This window comes from Lepidochelys kempii, chromosome 26 (genome assembly GCF_965140265.1).
Source record: "Lepidochelys kempii isolate rLepKem1 chromosome 26, rLepKem1.hap2, whole genome shotgun sequence".
NCBI lineage: Eukaryota > Metazoa > Chordata > Testudines > Cheloniidae > Lepidochelys > Lepidochelys kempii.
The window spans coordinates 5429958-5448177 of NC_133281.1; the positions used below are offsets into that span (position 1 = coordinate 5429958).

The 18220-nt window shown below is 44.5% G+C and overlaps 1 protein-coding gene across 5 annotated transcripts in view; it reads left to right on the forward strand.

The window, feature by feature from the left end:
• The window catches only part of XPO7 (exportin 7), a 77558-nt gene that overhangs the window by 43221 nt on the left and 16117 nt on the right, over positions 1-18220 (forward strand). For all 5 annotated transcript variants that reach the window (XM_073325060.1, XM_073325061.1, XM_073325059.1 and 2 more), the window contains exons 7-18: positions 1732-1836; positions 4243-4408; positions 5450-5523; positions 7650-7769; positions 8943-9089; positions 10353-10525; positions 11153-11346; positions 12464-12569; positions 13900-14035; positions 15470-15543; positions 16644-16724; positions 17692-17755. In XM_073325060.1, coding sequence (XP_073181161.1) covers positions 1732-1836; positions 4243-4408; positions 5450-5523; positions 7650-7769; positions 8943-9089; positions 10353-10525; positions 11153-11346; positions 12464-12569; positions 13900-14035; positions 15470-15543; positions 16644-16724; positions 17692-17755 — 1440 coding nt within the window. The remainder of the gene's footprint in view (positions 1-1731; positions 1837-4242; positions 4409-5449; positions 5524-7649; positions 7770-8942; positions 9090-10352; positions 10526-11152; positions 11347-12463; positions 12570-13899; positions 14036-15469; positions 15544-16643; positions 16725-17691; positions 17756-18220) is intronic.

Consider the following 18220-nt stretch of genomic DNA (forward strand, 5'->3'; position numbering starts at 1 on the left):
GAAGAATGAGGGGGGATTTGATAGCTGCTTTCAACTACCTGAAAGGGGGTTCCAAAGAGGATGGCTCTAGACTGTTCTCAATGGTAGCAGATGACAGAACGAGGAGTAATGGTCTCAAGTTGCAGTGGGGAAGGTTTAGATTGGATATTAGGAAAAACTTTTTCACGAAGAGGGTGGTGAAACACTGGAATGCGTTACCTAGGGAGGTGGTAGAATCTCCTTCCTTAGAGGTTTTTAAGGTCAGGCTTGACAAAGCCCTGGCTGGGATGATTTAACTGGGAATTGGTCCTGCTTTGAGCAGGGGGTTGGACTAGATGACCTTCTGGGGTCCCTTCCAACCCTGATATTCTATGATTCTATGATCCGTTTAGTGGTTAGGGTGCTACCCTGGGACAGGGGAGAGGTAGGTTCAATTCTCTCCTCTTCCACAAACTGTGCGCGCCCTTGGGCGGGTGACTGTCTCTCTGTGCCTCTATGCCCCATCTGCACAATGGGGATAATGGCACTGCCCTGCCTCATGAGGGTGTTGTGAGGATAAATACAATAAAGGTTGTGAGGTGCTTGTATCCTACACTAACGGGGGCTGTATAAGATGGAAGGTGATCAGGTAGTGTATATGAATGAGGGTAACAAGCAGTAGTCTGTTAATGAAACTCTGAATGGAGAGGAGGTTTCAGGTTAAGTATGTGTCTATGTAGGCATTTAAGCCTTCTTTTCCCATGTACCATGAGTGATTGTAAGGGTGGGGGAAGAACATTTTACTTGCAGACCAAAAAGTAATTCACCATGGGCCTCTGGGGGAATAGATCATTTATTTTAATGCAGCTTTGCAATATTAAGAATTTTTAAAAAATCTCTGGTGCGAATACTGTAGTTTACTGTATTATATTCAGTGTTTAGAGCACATTTCTCAAATTAATATGTGCTTGTGGTATCCTATATCGAGCAACATCCACTTACTACTTCTCCTAACACACATGGCATACTTAATTGTCGTACAGCTACAGGTCCTGTACATGGGTTTAAAAACAAACGTGGCCAGATCCAAAGTGGCACCAATGCAAAGGCCTTCTTGTAACTTTCTGTTCATCCATGTATCTTGTCATTTGGCTCTCACTGTGACTGTGATTGGCTGGTGACAGAGGACTCTGCATCTGGCCAGCATTTTCATAGATGGGAGTGGAAAGAGTAAGGGGCAATCAGGAATGATTTAGTGGATCTAGTTTAAGTAGGTCAAGAACTGTTCCCCAAACTAGATATTGGGGACTTCTGAAAAATTTTACCGACATTCCATTTTCAAAAATGACTTAGACATTAACAATTAAATTGTTTTTGAAAATGGACTTTAGCCTCCTAAATCACTTAGGTACTGTTGAAAATTTTACCCTTAATCCTGCTTTAAAACCAGCTCAAGTAAACTTGGTTTTTGCTTGAGATGAAACTGTGTGTTTAAGCATTTTCGGAACATTGTTCTCACTTAGTACCCTAGACAGGTAATATAGTTTTATTAGCAGTTCAATAAAAAGTTAATGGCAGTACAGGAACCATTATTTTATGTTAATAGACTGTAATACAATTGGAGAACGTCCCTTCAGTTTAATCAACTGATGCAATGCAATTATGGGGGAGGAATGCCCTAGTGTGCCACTAATGTTTTATTAATAACATTCCTGTGAATTCTACTTGCCTTCCTATAAACTAGTCCTAAAAGTCGCTTGTGTCTCTACCCAGGCGGACACCACCCATCCCCTGACCAAGCACAGGAAAATAGCCTCTTCGTTCCGAGACTCGTCTTTATTTGATATCTTCACGCTTTCGTGTAACTTACTGAAACAGGTAGGGAGACTGCAGTTCTGGTCAAATGCCTGTATCAAACTTAGCAGTAAACGTCTTCCTGCTGTAACTTCATTGAAACTAGTCCTTTCTTTCTAGATGTGGCAGTTTTCCACACATCTGCCTTTAGCGAGATTTTCAGATTAGATTCCTACCTTTCACTTCATAACATCTCTGTACTGCAGAAGTGCTTAGCTGTTCATTTACAGGCAAGGTCATAGAACAGCCTGATTTTCCTATTAGGTAAGTCAGGCTCTGATTAAGGTTTTGTGTATTCACTTCGTTCAATACAAACCAAAGATAGAAATGTCATGACCTTTTTAAAATTTTCAAATGAAAACCCCTCGGATGGCGTATTTTCCCCCATTCCATACCAGGATAGCTATTCCTGTATAAAGCACTGTTTTATAGTGATATAATTGCGTTCCCACAAGAGGAATCGTACCACTTTTACTACACCGGTATAATTAAAGCAGGAACAACATTCTAATATAGACATGGCCCTTGTCTGGATTGTTAGGTCTTGCAAAAATTCCTTTGTGCTGCTGAGCAGCTGTACAAAAGGAAGGTTAATGGCCCTGCCACCTTTCCCAGAGTATGCAGTCTGAAGGGAGCCTTGAATTCGTGGTTTCCCAGGTATAAAGTGAAGAAGGAAAAGGTATGTGTAGTTTGGTGTGAATTCTAGAGGCAGAGGTCCAAGGCAAGTGCTTTTTGGAATAGGGCATCAGTGGTTTACCAAAGGTTTTTCTGCAAGAGACAGTTGCCTTAGGCAGTTTGTTACCACCTCTATTCAAGAACATAGCAATTGTGTATGTTTTTGTAAGAAAAGAAATTACACTGATAAAATCCTGACTCCACACCTGGTTTCTCTTCCAAATAAGAAATGGATCTACAGGGTCCCAAGATCCATTCAAAGTGGCAACATCCCGTTGGACCGTGATCACAACTAGTGTTGTGCCAGTGTGTGAAAATTGGGAAATAACACTGCATAGAAATAGCGTGAAATTCACCAGTTTAGTTTTACCCTTCAAACTGAGTGCAGTATTAAAGTAAACAAACTGCATAAAGGGTGAAAAACAAGTTTCACTTGGAAAAACCTTTCAGACTGAATAATCTCTAGTCCTGCTAGTCATACAGGTAAAGAGTTTGGGTTTAACAAGATTTGTTTATCTTGCCTTTATCCCTTTTAATGTTACCATGGATTCATAACTAAAACTAAAATATTACCTAGAAAACTCTTGTATGTGACATATGCCTGCATGATTTATTTGTGATTTGTCCCTCAAGATGAAATGAAACTTGGAGGCTTGAATGACATGACTCATTGGGGATACAGCCTCCAGTTTTATGTATCTTTACCTCTCAGTCATCCCGCTTTTGTTTCCCTGGATGCCCCCATGCCCCAATTTTAAGGACAAATTGTGATGTTTTCTTTTATCCTATTTAATGTCCTCATTTTCCTGTGACTAATGCCCATTACCCCAGTTATTCCTTTATCTGTTTGGCAGCTTGCACAAGCTCCTGTGTATAAAACCAGATGTTTCCAGGGTGATCCTCCAATGACTCTAGTTGGTTTCCCTTGGAGGGAGCAAGGGATTGGGCTGCTAGGAGCTAATGATTATGTCTATATCACTGTCATAAAACAGTGCAATTAAGCAGTCATTGAAGAACAGTGCCATCTAGTAGACATTCTGGAGTGGCTGTGGCAGACAATTCCAACTATCAGTGAAACAGTATAGTGGGTCCCATTGCAACTGACCAGATCAGTTTGTGGCAGATTTAGGGTAGAAGAAGTTTAGTTTCTCTATGAAAAGCATAGAGCAAATGTGCAAAGCACAGGCCTTCTAGTTTGTCTCCAGACTCCAGACCTATGTGCTGCTATAAAACAGCTATGAGCTGATCTAGCATCATGAACCCACTAATCACCTTGTGTTGCTTCAGAATCGTTGTATCTAGTCCCAGAGCTTTGAATCTGGAGTAGGGTTTATCCAGATTGTTTGTGCAACATAGTGAATGCACTTGTTTCCCTACCGGAGAGTGTGATGGAGTAACAGGAGCCTCTGCTGATAAATGCATGTCAACCAGATAGTGTGTTTCCTGTGTTCTACCCAACTGAGAAATTTCCTAATCTGATGGATCTTCCAGAATAATTACTGGCTGGCAAGCATTGTTGCTGAGTGAAAAGGAAGCACTGTCCACCCTCTTTATGTAAGGACTAAAAAGCCAAATACAGATTCTTTGTTGTAAAAGTATGGGGCACCAGGGATATTTAGCGTGTTGTCTGAGGTGGTGTCTCAGCCTTGTCATGAAGGTGGCATGTGATACCTACGGATGTCCCCGCCTGTTGAAGTGCAATTGTGCTCCTGGCTCAGCCACCGCATTGTTCTTTTTATCCACTGTGTTCTGTAGGCTTCAGGGAAGAACCTGAACTTGAATGATGAAAGCCAGCACGGCCTGCTCATGCAGCTACTCAAGCTCACACACAATTGCCTGAACTTTGATTTCATTGGCACATCAACAGATGAGTCCTCAGATGATCTCTGTACAGTGCAGATTCCAACCAGTTGGAGATCAGGTAATGCTCCAGGGGGGAAGGGGAAGCAGGCGTACCTTCTTCAGTGTGCCAAATGGCTGGCCAAGGCTCTGTCTACCACAGTGCTACTCAAAGTGGTGGTCTGCGAGCCATCAGCTGCCAGTCTGCGCGCACACTGGGGGGAAAAATGCCGGTCCCCCACATCAGATAGCTTGAGAAGCACTGGTCTACAGTATATAAATAGACCTATGTGTCAGGAAACCAGGTGTACAGCCCTGTTGTCCACTAACCTGATTACAGATGTGATTCTTTTTGCTAGTAAAGGCTGGTCCGAAAGCACACAAGCACCCTTCCTCCTGGCCCTTCAATCCTATGCTATGTGAACTTCAGAAATCACAAATTTGGCTTGTGTGGACCGCTCAATTTTTTTTTCAGTACACTTCTCGTAGAAGGGAAGAAAAGAAGCCAGAAAGGAGCCCTGTCAGTTCTGAAATCCAGAGCTTCTCTCATGCCACTCGCTTTAAAAATGGGATTCCCTGACTAGACAATTGTCAAGACAATGTTGCACTACTTGGCAGTACTTCTGCACTTGTCACTTAAGGATATAACGGTTGTACTGCGTCACACCAATGGTCGGTCTAGCCTAGCATCCTGTCTCTGAGAGTGGCTAGTGCCAGATGCTTCAGAAGGAATTAAAACAACAGGGCTACTCTGAGTGATATGTGCCCTGTCATCCAGTCCCAGCTTCTGGCAGGGGCAGGGCTTAGGGACACCTGGAGCAGTGTCCATCCTTGACCTCCTCCTGGTCCTTAGCAGTCATTCTGCAGTCACAGATTGCTTCTTTTAAATGCCCTGCTCTATTTCTCTAGCTTAATATGTGTATTCTGGAAGAGGAGGCTCTGGAATATAGCACTATAAGTCTTTGAAAGCATTTCCGTAATGTAATCTCTTCTAGCATAAAGAATGTGCATGCTTTTGTAGTTTTGGGCAGACAAGCATAAAAGTGTCTTTGTAAGCAAAGTACTCCACAGAATGCAATAATGCAGATGTCCACAGTAAGGTGCTCCTTTCTGTCTGTTTCAGCATTCTTGGATTCCTCGACCCTACAGTTGTTTTTTGACCTGTATCATTCCATTCCTCCATCGTTTTCACCTCTGGTGAGTTCAGAGTTCATGGTTCTTATGACCCCTAATATCAGAAAGCATTTACAGCACAGGGAGAGCCATATCTAAGGACTTCATTGGTATATGAGCCTGAGATATTGGCCTTTTGATTAAAATGATGTAAAATATACGTTCAGAACAGTTGCTTATTTTGATAATATAGTATTATCCCATAAAGACCAAAGGGCAGCTGTGCCAAGCTCTTTAGTGTTGATAGTTTTGGTACCTCCAGGGGTTTTTGGAGTGGATTAAGAAGCAGTCCTCATTTGTATGAAATACTGCTACTCCTGCCCTTCTTTTGCCCCTTCCATTTGAGAATCTCAAAGTGCTGTAAGTGAATGAAGCCTCCCAACTGCCCGTGAGGGAGCTAGGTGATGGTATGACCATTTTGTAGGTGGGGAAAGCTACTCGGAGAGTTGAAATGACTTGCCTAAAATCACACAGCACGTCTGCGGCAAAGCTGGAGGTAGAAGCCAAGAGCCTGACCCCTAGTCCCATTCTCTTTCCACTGGACAAGACTGTTTCACCACATGGTGAAAGGGTCAATAGCATCAGCCCAAGTAACGGAGTCACGTGATTGGATGTTTTCTTTTAAAATACTGTCTGCCAACCAGCAACCAGGTGATCCAATAACAGAGTGAGCCAGTGCATGGAGTTGCTCACTCTGTGGCTGGACTCAATGTGCGTAAAGCATTCAAATCTAGGAAACCTCTCTTATGCTGGCCAGTCAGCAAGAATCACACCCAAAGATGTTTCTCAGTTGGAAGTTGCTCTGATCTGTGTGCGTCTGTGGTATGGTAGGAAGCAGAATCTGCAAATGCCCTTCAGGTGCTGTTCAGGGAGAAGCCCAGCAAAGCATTAAACATCTTTGCTCCAGAAATCTTAAAAATTGGCTATCACCAGTGCTGGTCATTACAGGCAAAGAAAGGAAGGAAGGAAGGGGAGAAACTTGCATAGTTTGCCTATTGGTAGATTGTTTCCCTTAAAAGCACTAAATATTTCAGCATGGGGTAAAACTGGACCAGTTGCTTATATAGGCACTTAAATACTGTGGGCTAAATATTTTTCCTAGTTAACGTAGACGCATGCTGCAATGGAAACACTTCTTAACTGGCTGGAAAAGGGAGGATCTTTCTTCAAAAGGATGTTTCTAGGAGAGGTAGGACAGAGCTGGTCACTTCATTATATAGTGCTAGCCAAGCCTGAGATTTAAGCCTCAAATAATTGAGAGAGTTAAAGAACAAGTGTCACTGTTAAGCAGAAATCTAAAACAATTAAGCCAGTAATTGCTCTGAGCTTTGATCATTAAAAGTGTGAGCAAGCAAGAACCAGAGGGGCTTTAACAGCAGAGCAGGTAGCTATTCGGCTGGTTGCAGGAATCAGGGCTTGCCTCAGTGCAAAGAGTCTATAATTAATTTGCTTCTAATGTTCCTGAAGTTCATAATACCATTGAGTAGTGTGGTAATGGATTCATTTGCATAACTGCATCCTTGAAATCTGCCTTCAGCTTAAATGTAATAGAGGCTGAGATGGAAGTGCTTTAACTTAAATGTGCATCTTGCCATTCTTCCTTCTCTCATATTTTCCCTAGACCATGTTAAACTCTTGTATGGAGAGGCTGGCAGGCTTTCCTCCCACTGCCAGTATTTTTCAAGTCAGCCTTTGTTTACACACAATAGCAGATGACACGAGTCAGATAAGAGGGCACAACCTGCATTTTTGCTTTCACCATTTGGGGAAATCCTTTTTCTCTGTCACCACATGACAACACAGTGGAGACTGTAACATAGTAATGGAGTTTAAGGCTTGAAGGGCCTTCCTAAAGCTGGGTGTTCATTGAGCCATGAAGCTGGAGAGATGATCCCTGTATAATGTAGTCTCTTAATCCCTCCTGCTTGTTTCCACTGGATGTCTCCTATTTTTCTCTTTTCATAGAGAGAATGTTTGGAGGTAGTTTCGTTTTAAAACCACCCTTTGAACTATAGCAGCTGAGTTTGATTGCTAAGGAGTATCGTGAACACTTGAATGAACTACTCTCTCTGGAAAGGGAAGCAACTCCTCAAACTATTCCCTTCAGTCTGAATAAAATCTTTCCACTTTATTCCTTTTGCTTCCTTTAGGTCTTGTCCTGCTTAGTCCAGATAGCTTCTGTCCGCAGATCCCTTTTTAACAATGCAGAGAGAGCAAAGTTCCTGTCTCATCTCGTTGATGGCGTTAAACGAATACTGGAAAACCCCCAGGTGAGCATATCAGAAGCCAGGTATTTCTTAGTGCTCTTTCTCTACTGCAATTGCCACATTTGTTTCCAAAAACTACTCTTCTGTCAGGGGACCCTCTTTCAACCTGGCACGCCAATATTCACCACTGTCATGTAATTAGGATATGTTTTGTACAAAGTATGCCTTGTGAGGTATCATTCTAAAAATCTTGATCTGAGAGACATTAATATCTCATTGGATTGCATGTACCCCAGTTCCACCCTGGGGGGAACCCGTCACACGCCCATTACAAAAAAAATGTAGAGGAAGATGATGGGAGATCAGAGAAGAGCAACTAAAATGTTTGTTGAACTAAATATGTATAGTTCATTTAAGTGGGAGACTAAAGGTAAAGGAGAGAATAATGGTCAGAGGTGAAGGTTTAAAAAGTGTAAACCCCAGGGATGGAAGAGAATTGTTTAGTGTAGTATGTAGGGCTAGAACCAGACAAAGCGGGATGAAATTTAGGCTAAATATATGGTAAACTTCACAGCACTGATATCAGTAAGGCTTGGGAGACTAATGGTGGGGTTTACTCCACTGCAGAACAGAGAAGTGAGACTTTCACTGGACAAAACTGCTGAAAATATGCTTATGGGAACAATCTTACACTGGCCAAGGAAGAAAGACTAGATGATTTTAATGTCTGTCGTCTTTAACTTCTTTCCTCTAGTCTCCTGCTCCCAATCACTTAAATATCACTTACCTGTGTTGGAAGAAGCTAAGCCTTCCTTTTATTGAGAATGATACTTGAGCCTTGTGGTTTAAACCTTGTGTAGTTTGCGAATGTGAATTAAGTGTGTTACAGGCTGGTGTTTTGGGTGCCAGACATTAGACATGTTCCAAGGCCTGCCATAAACGGTAGGGTTTCATTTTAGCCGGTGATCTGTACTATGTGGCTTTGAGAGATCATACTTTGCACTTGCATGTAAGGATTTCCAAGCAATTTAGAGGTGGGCAAGCCCTACCCCTTTTTTAGAAATGGGGGAGCTGAGGCACGGAGTGATAAAATAACTTGCCAAATCACGCAGTGAGTCAGTGGCAGAGTTGGGAATAAAAGCCAGGTCTCCAGACTCCCATTCCTATGCTCAAAAACACTAGACAGTGCTACCTGTCTCATGATTTGACATACTGTTTGTTCTCTTCCTCCCCAAGAGTTTGTCAGACCCAAACAATTACCATGAGTTCTGCAGGTTGCTGGCTCGATTAAAAAGCAACTATCAACTGGGAGAGCTGGTGAAGGTGGAAAACTACCCTGAGGTCATCCGACTTATTGCCAACTTCACCGTGACCAGCCTACAGGTGGGAACTCATTGCATTTGGCCTTGTTGGCACTTCTCAAAGTGGAGGAGTTCCCCTTCTTGCATTTACTTTGCAGTGGCTATGCCAATTTGTCAGGCCCAATGGCAACAAGACTGCAGCATCCACACAGGCTTTGTAACAGGAGAGTCTGGCTGTGCAATATTGACCATACCATGAACTCTGGCTGCAAAACCCATGAGGGGAGGGTTGTAGTTACAGCTCTGGAGTTTTTCCCATGTCCAATCAGTAGCAACTGCTGAGTCACGGTTATTTTAGTGTAATGTATCAACCCATTATTAAAATGTAGTGTAGAGGGTGGTTCTACTGCTAATACCATCAATATCACGCAAAGGTTCCCTCTGTGTTTTCTGCTGCTGTGCAGCATACAACTACATCGCTGTACAAAATAAAATGGTATTTTAAAAATTCTTCCATGGTAACTACTGCAAACTGGTAGGCTTGATCTGCAGACAATTGGGGGGGGGGGGGGGTGTAGTTTTTAGAAATATCAAATGTTGTTAAGATTTGTGAATTCAGGGGAATTTCAGTATTGCCTTTATGTAATGTAAATGTCAATAACTCTGCATATTACTGTGCAGCTGTGTAACTTCCCTTTAGGACAGAATTGGTTTTCTTATGTAGGAGTCCAGCAGCAGTGGCTGGACCAGGCCACCAAAATGACTTCAAGAAAAACCTGTTTTAACCCAGGTCTCCAGAATTGAAAGTCTAGTGCAGCGGTTTGACAGTCCTCCTCTTGGGGCTTTCCCTGAGCTGTGGAAGGTGTGTACCACTGAAGGGACTGAGCATAGGGAGCCACGATAGAGATGGAGTTCAGCAGATGATGACTCTTGTACTGCCATGTATGTTTTCCTCACTACACTCCAATGCTAAGATGAATGAGGCGAGAAAGCAACAAGACGGGTGCTAGGATTGAGGGAGGGCACCAAGGTTCCCTATCTAACCCTGCAAGCTTGTATTTACAGACCTGCACTGGGAGCTGAAGGCTTCAGCTCGGCTAAATCACATGAAAGTCATTTTGGAGTATCTCTGGCTTTTTTGCTGAACAGTTCTCTTCCTTAGGCACTCCTGGAATTTGGATGCTGACTTAAATTCAGTGCTATATAGGAAAATGAAGCATTAAAGCATCCTGTAAAGCCTCTGAATAGCTGCTCTCCCACTGGCAAGCCACTCAAGACAAATGTGACATTCTGCATGATCCTAAATTCACTGGCTTTCTTCCTTTCTCTATCTTGGTACCTGTAGCACTGGGAGTTTGCACCAAACAGCGTACATTATCTGCTAAGCCTTTGGCAGCGGCTGGCAGCATCAGTGCCATATGTTAAAGCCACAGAGCCTCATATGCTAGAAACATACACTCCAGAGGTCACGAAAGCTTACATCACGTCCAGGCTGGAGTCTGTGCACATCATACTGAGGTAAGGGAAGCCTAGAGATACATGAACAGTTCTACACAGTGCCTGAAGCACATAAGGGAAAATCTTGCAGGGGTCTTTGGCTTTAGATGTATAAGCAAATAGAGTATTGACGCTGGCCCCAGGATGTTTTGCTTTGGTTGTCAATGGAGTGTCTCAGGAGAGATGTCAAAATCAGATGTGCCATCCTTGTATATTGTAGTATATTTTAATTAAAGTTAATTTATTAGATGGAAGAAACTAAAGCACAAGGACAACCGGATGCCTCAATACTTGGCATTTTTTAAACAGGTAAAGTGCTGTGTTCTAAAGCCCTGGACAAATATTGTCTTAAGCCTGCAATAAGAACTTACTCATTGCAGGTTGTAATGGCCCTTCCAATTCTATTAGTTAGTTCTGTGCCCATAAAACAAGAGGACACTATTGATGATCACTTGGTTGTATTACGTCAGTCTGTGCAATGCTCCACCATGACAGCTACCAGAGGCAAAGGTTCAGAAGATGATCAGATTTTAAAAATAGCCATATGCCTAGGAGAGGGGTCTTCCATGATGGAAATAAGCTTGTGTTGTGGGTTAGGCTAGCACTGGTATTAAAGTTCCTTTATAATGCTGTTTTCTCCCCATGCAGAGATGGGTTGGAAGATCCACTAGACGACACTGGCCTTGTGCAACAGCAGTTAGATCAGCTGTCCACCATTGGTCGGTGTGAGTATGAAAAGACCTGTGCTCTCCTCGTACAGCTCTTTGACCAGGCGGCCCAGACTTTCCAGGAGCTGCTACAGAGCGCCACTGCCAGCCCCATGGACATCGCAGTGCAGGAAGGTGAGTGCACTCCCAAGAACAGTGGCCAGGGAGCCCTGATCAGTTTGCCCCTTCCCAAAAAAAACAAAAAACCTACAACTCCAAAAGCCCGTTTTCCTAATGGAATCATATCAGGAGAGATCCAGTCCTACAAGCAGTCCCTTGAGGATATGGGCATGTGGCTTGGGCATTCAGCCTGGTCTATGCACAGATTTTGTACAGGTATAATGATTTCAGTTAGAGGGGTGGGTTTTTTACCTATTATAGTTACACAGATATAACCCCACGTCCCGTTTGGGAAAAAGTTACTCCAATAAAAATGTATCCACACTGGGCGGGCCTTGGGCTGCTTTACTATACTGCTGTAATTAAATCATTACCACTTCAGATGATTAGGACTTGAGTATCTGTCATATCAGCCTTGTGAGCTTTCAGAGAATAAGTGCTCCTCTTTGAGCATACAGTAATGTTTCCAAAAGTCTACAGACTCTGGTCTTGTATTAAAGGAATTTCCTGGGGTGAGGGTGATCTTATGTTGTGAGCACACTGCCGCTAGAAATGATGCTCTGAAGCAATCAGACTGCAGTTCTGATCCTGCAAATTGTACATAATTTCCACTACATGGAAAAACAGGTAATACTGGCGTAACTTTAGCTTCTTGATCAGAGGCAATAGCTTAGCTGCGGGGGGAGTGGGGCAGCGGCCACTCCCCCGCCCAGCACAAGTGGAGCCTTTTTAAATTTTTGGCACCTTTTTAAATTTTACTCACCTGGCGGCGCTCCGGGTCTTCAGCGGCACTTCTGTGTCAGGTCCTTCACTCGCTCCGGTTTTCGGTGGCGGGGGAGGGGTCCTTCAGTGTTGCCGAAGACCAGAGCGAGTGAAGGACCCAATGCAGAAGTGCCGCTGAAGACCCAGAGCGCTGGCGGGTGAGCATAAGTGGGTGGTGCCTTTTTATCTCCGCTCCCCCTGTTTTCTCCACCTGGCTACGCCACTGATCAGAGGACTAAAATATGCTCTTTTAAGAAATCTTTCTTCATGAACCCTGGCTTTGCCAGAGAAAAACCCAAAGAATCCCTTTTTCTCTCTCTACCATGTGGCCTGTGAAGTGTTTGTTTCTGATGTCCTCTGTTGGCTTCAGGGCGCCTGACATGGCTCGTTTATATCATCGGGGCAGTGATTGGTGGCAGGGTTTCATTCGCCAGCACAGATGAGCAGGATGCGATGGACGGCGAATTGGTTTGTCGGTAGGAATGTTGAATGCTTTCTAGCTGCGCTATGTTCCATTCTTGTGGCTGCATGGTAGTAATTCTCCTTGTGGCTTTAAGTGTTCTCCCTTCCCTCTTCTCTTCTTACTAAAAATAACTGGATGGAATTGGCCCTCGAACAAAGACATTGATAGCACTGGCTAGACCCACTGAGCAAACTTCTGTTGGGATTTGTCTAAACCTGGATGTCTGCAGAGGTGTTTGGCAAGGGAGCCAAATAAACATGGGGGACAGTATGTAAGGGTGGAATTTTTCCTATTTTTTAAATGCCCACTGCAGAGTAGAACCCAGTGCATTTCAGAACTGTAAGCCTTCTGTTAGCACAGTTGCTGATTTATTTGGTATAGGTAATTAATATGCAGTTTATGGCTCTTAAACAACCCTAAGCTGAGCAAAATTCCGTGTGGAACATAAGCTAATTCTGCTTCTCTTGGATCAAGAGGACTGAATCTGAGAATTTATGGAAGTTGGCTGTGTGATAACTGTTGTTAATGAGGAACTGTAAATCGAGCACTAGCTTCTCCTGCGGTTGGTGCATTACTGGAGGGAAGATATGAGACCTCAACCATTTTGAGCTGCCCTCTGTTTATGTTATACACAAGAGACTTTCTCATATTAGTCTGTTTACTTTGATCTTTTCTCTCCCTATTAGTTTTGGGCCACCTTCCAAAAAAGAGTTGTCCTTTGCTTCCCCGCCCCCCCATGGGTTTATAACCTCAGTCAGTGAAAACCTTTCTTACCCCAGTAGATCATTCATGGGCATTATCCACAAGCCCTACATGGCTATAACAAAAATCAGTGGGGGATGGAGGTGCCCACTTAAATGCCTCTTCAGTCTTGTAGTGAGAGCTGGAGGCTTCTGCTCAGGGGGTATCTTGGAGAACATACTGAACTTCGGCATTTGATAAGCTCTGTAGGGGGTGAAAATTCCCCTCTGTGTGGAGGGCAGGCACCAAGGCCTGTGTCTCCTCTCCTTTTCCCCTCCCCACCCCCTGCCCGTATCTTAAGTGGGACTAAAGTGGTGCATAGGCCTTCTGCTGGCTCCTCCGCATAAGGGAGCGGGGGGCTTGACTCTTGGTCGTCTACTTTAGTTTAAGGTAATGTCATTCCTGTGTTTCGATCACTCTTGGCCCACCATGCCACCTCCTAGAGAGCAAAAAGGGGTTCTCAGCCATACGCAGATTCGAAATGATACCAGCTGCCTGAAATCACTTTTCTGCTCACCCTTGTCAGTCTTCAGGCAGGCTGGTATTTCTTGTCCTCCTAGAGTGGTTGGTAGATCTGTTGCTTCTTCTTTCCCTCCCTTCAGGGTATTGCAGTTGATGAACCTGACAGACTCTCGCCTGGCACAGGCTGGGAACGAGAAACTGGAGCTTGCCATGCTGAGCTTCTTTGAGCAGTTCCGAAAGATCTACATTGGAGACCAGGTGCAGAAATCCTCCAAGGTAATTCCCTCTACCATGCAGCCTTGAGGCATTGCTGGCTACCATAATGTCTTCACATCTTTTGGCATATGAGCTGCTAGACCTTAATCTGCTCTTGTCTTGAAAGAAAAAGCTTGTTAGAAGCCCCCATCCTTCCTGCCTTCTACATACCCAGTCTTACAATGATAGCTTCAGCAGTGCAGCTTTGGCGCTGCTTGTCAGTAAGATAATGTCTGATTAGGGCACTAACCTAGGACTTAGGAGACCTGGGGTTCATATCTCTGCTCCACCGCAGGCTTCCTTAGGCAAGTCACTTAGCTTCTCTGTACCTCAGTTCCCCATCTGTACAATGGGAGTTAATAGCCCTGCCCTACTTCACAGGGGTGACATGAGGGGGAAAATGCATTAGGATCTGAATGCCTCGAAGTGTTTAGGGTAATGGGGGGCCATATAAGTATCTGAGAGGTGTTAGGGCTGGGTAGGGTTCAGATACTTCGTTAAAACCTACTGGAATTTTTTCCAGACATTCTGAAAAACCCCTAGCCTTTGCACTGATTTGAAACATGGTACGTTGGCTGCCTAAAAGGGCAGTTTTTGCAGACAAGGAAGGGTTTATGGAAGTGGGCCTTTCTCACTTTTTCTGCTGTGTGTTCTCTCATAAGATACACTGGAAGTTAACATTGGTGTACTTGGAGCTTAAAGTAGCCCAGGAAAAGGGAGTTGAGAGAAACTATGCCATTTTTATTCCAAAAATTGACACTCAGCCATTCTGATGGCGATACTGAATTATGGGCTCAGGGGCACGGATTAAAGCACCAGGGTGACACTCTTGCTTCTGAAGGTGCAGAGGGCTTAGGAGTGTTTGAGAGTGGGGCTAGATCACAGGGATATGAGTGCGGAGTTCATTGCTTCTTTGTACTCGTTGCTGTCAGCAGAGAAACCGCGTTAGTATTGCAGCTATTGGAATCCCCCTTCTGAGAAAGAAAGTGAATGCCCAGATTTTGTATACAGCATCTGTAGCTGCTGTGAGCCTGGCTGGGGATAAACTTTGCTAGAATGAAAAGGAGGATTGAAAAATCTTACAGGTCAACAACGTTTTCTTCTCTTGTTTGACCTGTTACCCCACGTAGCATATCAGTCTGAGTAAGAATGTGAGTGCCTCAGGGCAGGAACCTTCTCTTGGTGGTCTTGAAAAGCATGAACTAGACAGATCCCTGTCAGTGCTGCATGGAGCGGGGAAGAAAATGAATAAGAGCTATCGTGTCTCTTCATAAATGTGGGTCGTGGATCAAATGCTCTCCATGCTTAACTGCTCGGAGGCCCTAGTTCTCAGGGAAATGAAATAGCTATTTTTAAACTCAGGCTGCATCCCCAGTAGAGTCCCAGCCTCTTACAGCGAAAGTATCACTAATTCCATTGGCTTCTTTTTAACTTGCGTTGCTCTGTTCCTTCCAGCTATACCGCCGTCTCTCTGAGGTCCTGGGATTGAATGACGAGACCATGGTCCTGAGTGTCTTCATAGGGAAAATGTAAGTATTTCTGCTTGCAGTCATCAGGGATCCCAGGGTTCACTTGAAAGTGTAACTGGGACAACTTCAATGTAAGACAGTGTTGTTCAGACTGAGAAAGTAACCTCTGGCTATTCGAGAGAATTATAGGCTGTGGCCAGGGGCTTAGGTCCTGTGCGGCATCCAGGATTATTTATCCGTCATGGAATCTAGCCTGGGCCATGGAGACACACAAATGTAATACCCTGCCAGCTACACCAGGATGATGGATTCTCATTCCAGTGCCCACTTAATCCGCTGTCTGACATCATTGTTCCACGGAGCAGTCTTAGCTTTCGTGTGCTGCCACACCATTATTGCCGATCACAAGCCAAGAAAGCCCTGTGGGGAAGGGGACTGCTCTCTCCAAGGTGTTCTTTTCAAATAGCAGAACTCCGTACAAAAGTAGTGCCAGTACCATTCTAAAAACTCTTCCACTTTAGCAGACTGCTCCCTCCTTGGCTAGTTGCTTGGAAGCTGCCTCCAGATTGAACATGTCAATTGGGTTTTGTCGTGTCTTTTTGGCAGTCACCATTAGAATTTTCACCACTTCAGTAGCTCCAAGGCTGAAGCCCAGTGCCGTGCGCCTGGATGCACATGGCCACCGGCTTTCCACACACCATTTTTGCCTTGGTGTGCATGGTGCCTGTCCACTCTTGCGCACCTGAGCTGCACATCCACAAGGGGTTAAATGGCTCTCCTGGAAGAAGCAAGGGCTACTAGAATTCTGCAGCTGACAGTGGATGGTGCAGGTGCAGAATTGCATACGTCTGCATGTTGTCACTGCCGCAGAATTCTCTTACCCTTGCTGCAGAAATCAGCCCTGGAGTGCCACAGAATTCCAAGGGCCTGGGTATGGGCCAGTGTAGCTTGGGACCCAAGTAGTGAAGATTATCTGAAGGATAATTTTCTAGTCAACCAAATGTAAGTACAGTAATTTTATACCAATATTTTGTGGCTTGTGATGTCTGTGACTTTTTGGAGGGTGGAGATGGTATTGGGTGACGTTTGGAACATTTCACCTTGCAACAAAAGAAATCCAAGCCGTCCCTCTGACCTGTTCTTATTCTCCTCTCCTGTAGCATCACCAACTTGAAGTATTGGGGTCGATGCGAACCTATCACCTCCAAGACGCTGCAGCTTCTCAATGACCTCTCCATTGGATATCCTTTTCTGTAGAAAGCCCTGGGTGTGTAGAACACACTTATATGGTGGAATTTGGGGAGCACTATACCAGTGTGTTATGATGAAATGGGAGCATTTTGCATAAGTCCATTAGTTATTGCCATCCACTGAGCTAATCTCAGTGCATCTTTAATGGATGCTCCGGTAGGTCTGTCAATTCACTAGGAATTTCCTAGAGCTGGAGAGAGACATCTCCAAACACAAATTCCAGCCACATAATATTGGGCATGACTTTATCATCATCCACTCTCCCAGTTGTTGGCTGTGTCTCCATGTGAATTTGGCTTATCTTTTTAAAAACAAACAAACCAACCCCCCCCCCCCCCGCTCCCCAATTTGCAGTCTCCCATATCCCCCAAACATCTGAGTAGCCAAGAGAGCATAGATACTTGGTACCCTTTTCACCCTGGTTGCAATGAATCCCAATAGATGGCTGAAGTATTGTAGGCTTTGTAACCATGGATCAGGGCTACTTCATAGCTTATTGCCCACAGCCTGCATTTGTGTGCTGCTGCTGCCATGTCGAAGAGCATAGTACAGGTTGGGGGTCACATCTTCCTTCCAAAATAAGATAAAAATGGAGTCTGCAGGAGGGTGAAATGTGCAGCTTCCCCTTTCAAAGCAGAGCCGATCCCGGAGCATTCCAGAACTTGTAGTGCACGATCGCAGGCTCCGCACAGACTCTTACTGCGTGGAAGGCTCGTGTGCTGCAGATTTACACCCCAGCTTGCTGCGTGCCAGCCGTTTGTACAGACGAGTCCTTGGTAACAGGGTTGGGTCAGGAAAAATTTGTGGTTGAGAAGAGAAACCATTCACAAGCCAGAAAGCCCGACATAGAACTTGTACGTCCTCTGGAAAGTGTTCCCTTGCATGTGCTGTGCAGGCACTTGGAACCGTCCAGTGACTGGCTGGTTCTGCTTGCTGTTTCCTTAACACCCTTTCCACATACAGTAGTGTTAGGAAATTGGTGAAACTGAGCGCAGTACAGTTCATGCTGAACAATCACACGGTAAGTCTTTCGTTCCCTTCCAGCCTCCCTCCGGTAACAAACCCTCACGTGCAAGGTGCGTGCATGCGGGCTAAAGCAAGAACCAGTCCTGTGTGTGTTCACACGCAGACATGCTTCTGAAGAGTAACTGTAAGTCTCCCAAATACTTGCTTCATAGGAGAAGGCTGTTTTTATGATCTCTCTTCTCTTTGCCTCTTTCCAAAGCCTGCACTTTAATTCTGATGTCCTGGATTTATATAGTCCCTCTCATCCAAATGATTCCTGCTTCTTTGCAAATGTAATACAGGACTGACTCTCTCTGTCACTCCCCCCACTGAAATGCAGCCAACTCTGGGGAGGAATGTATGGCATTGTGATGCACTGCTACAGCCTAAAGGCAGAAAGTGAAGAATGCTGTATCCAGTTGGAACTACTTTGGGAATTCAGGGAGATGACATGTAGTAGCATTCTAGTATTCTGGTCACA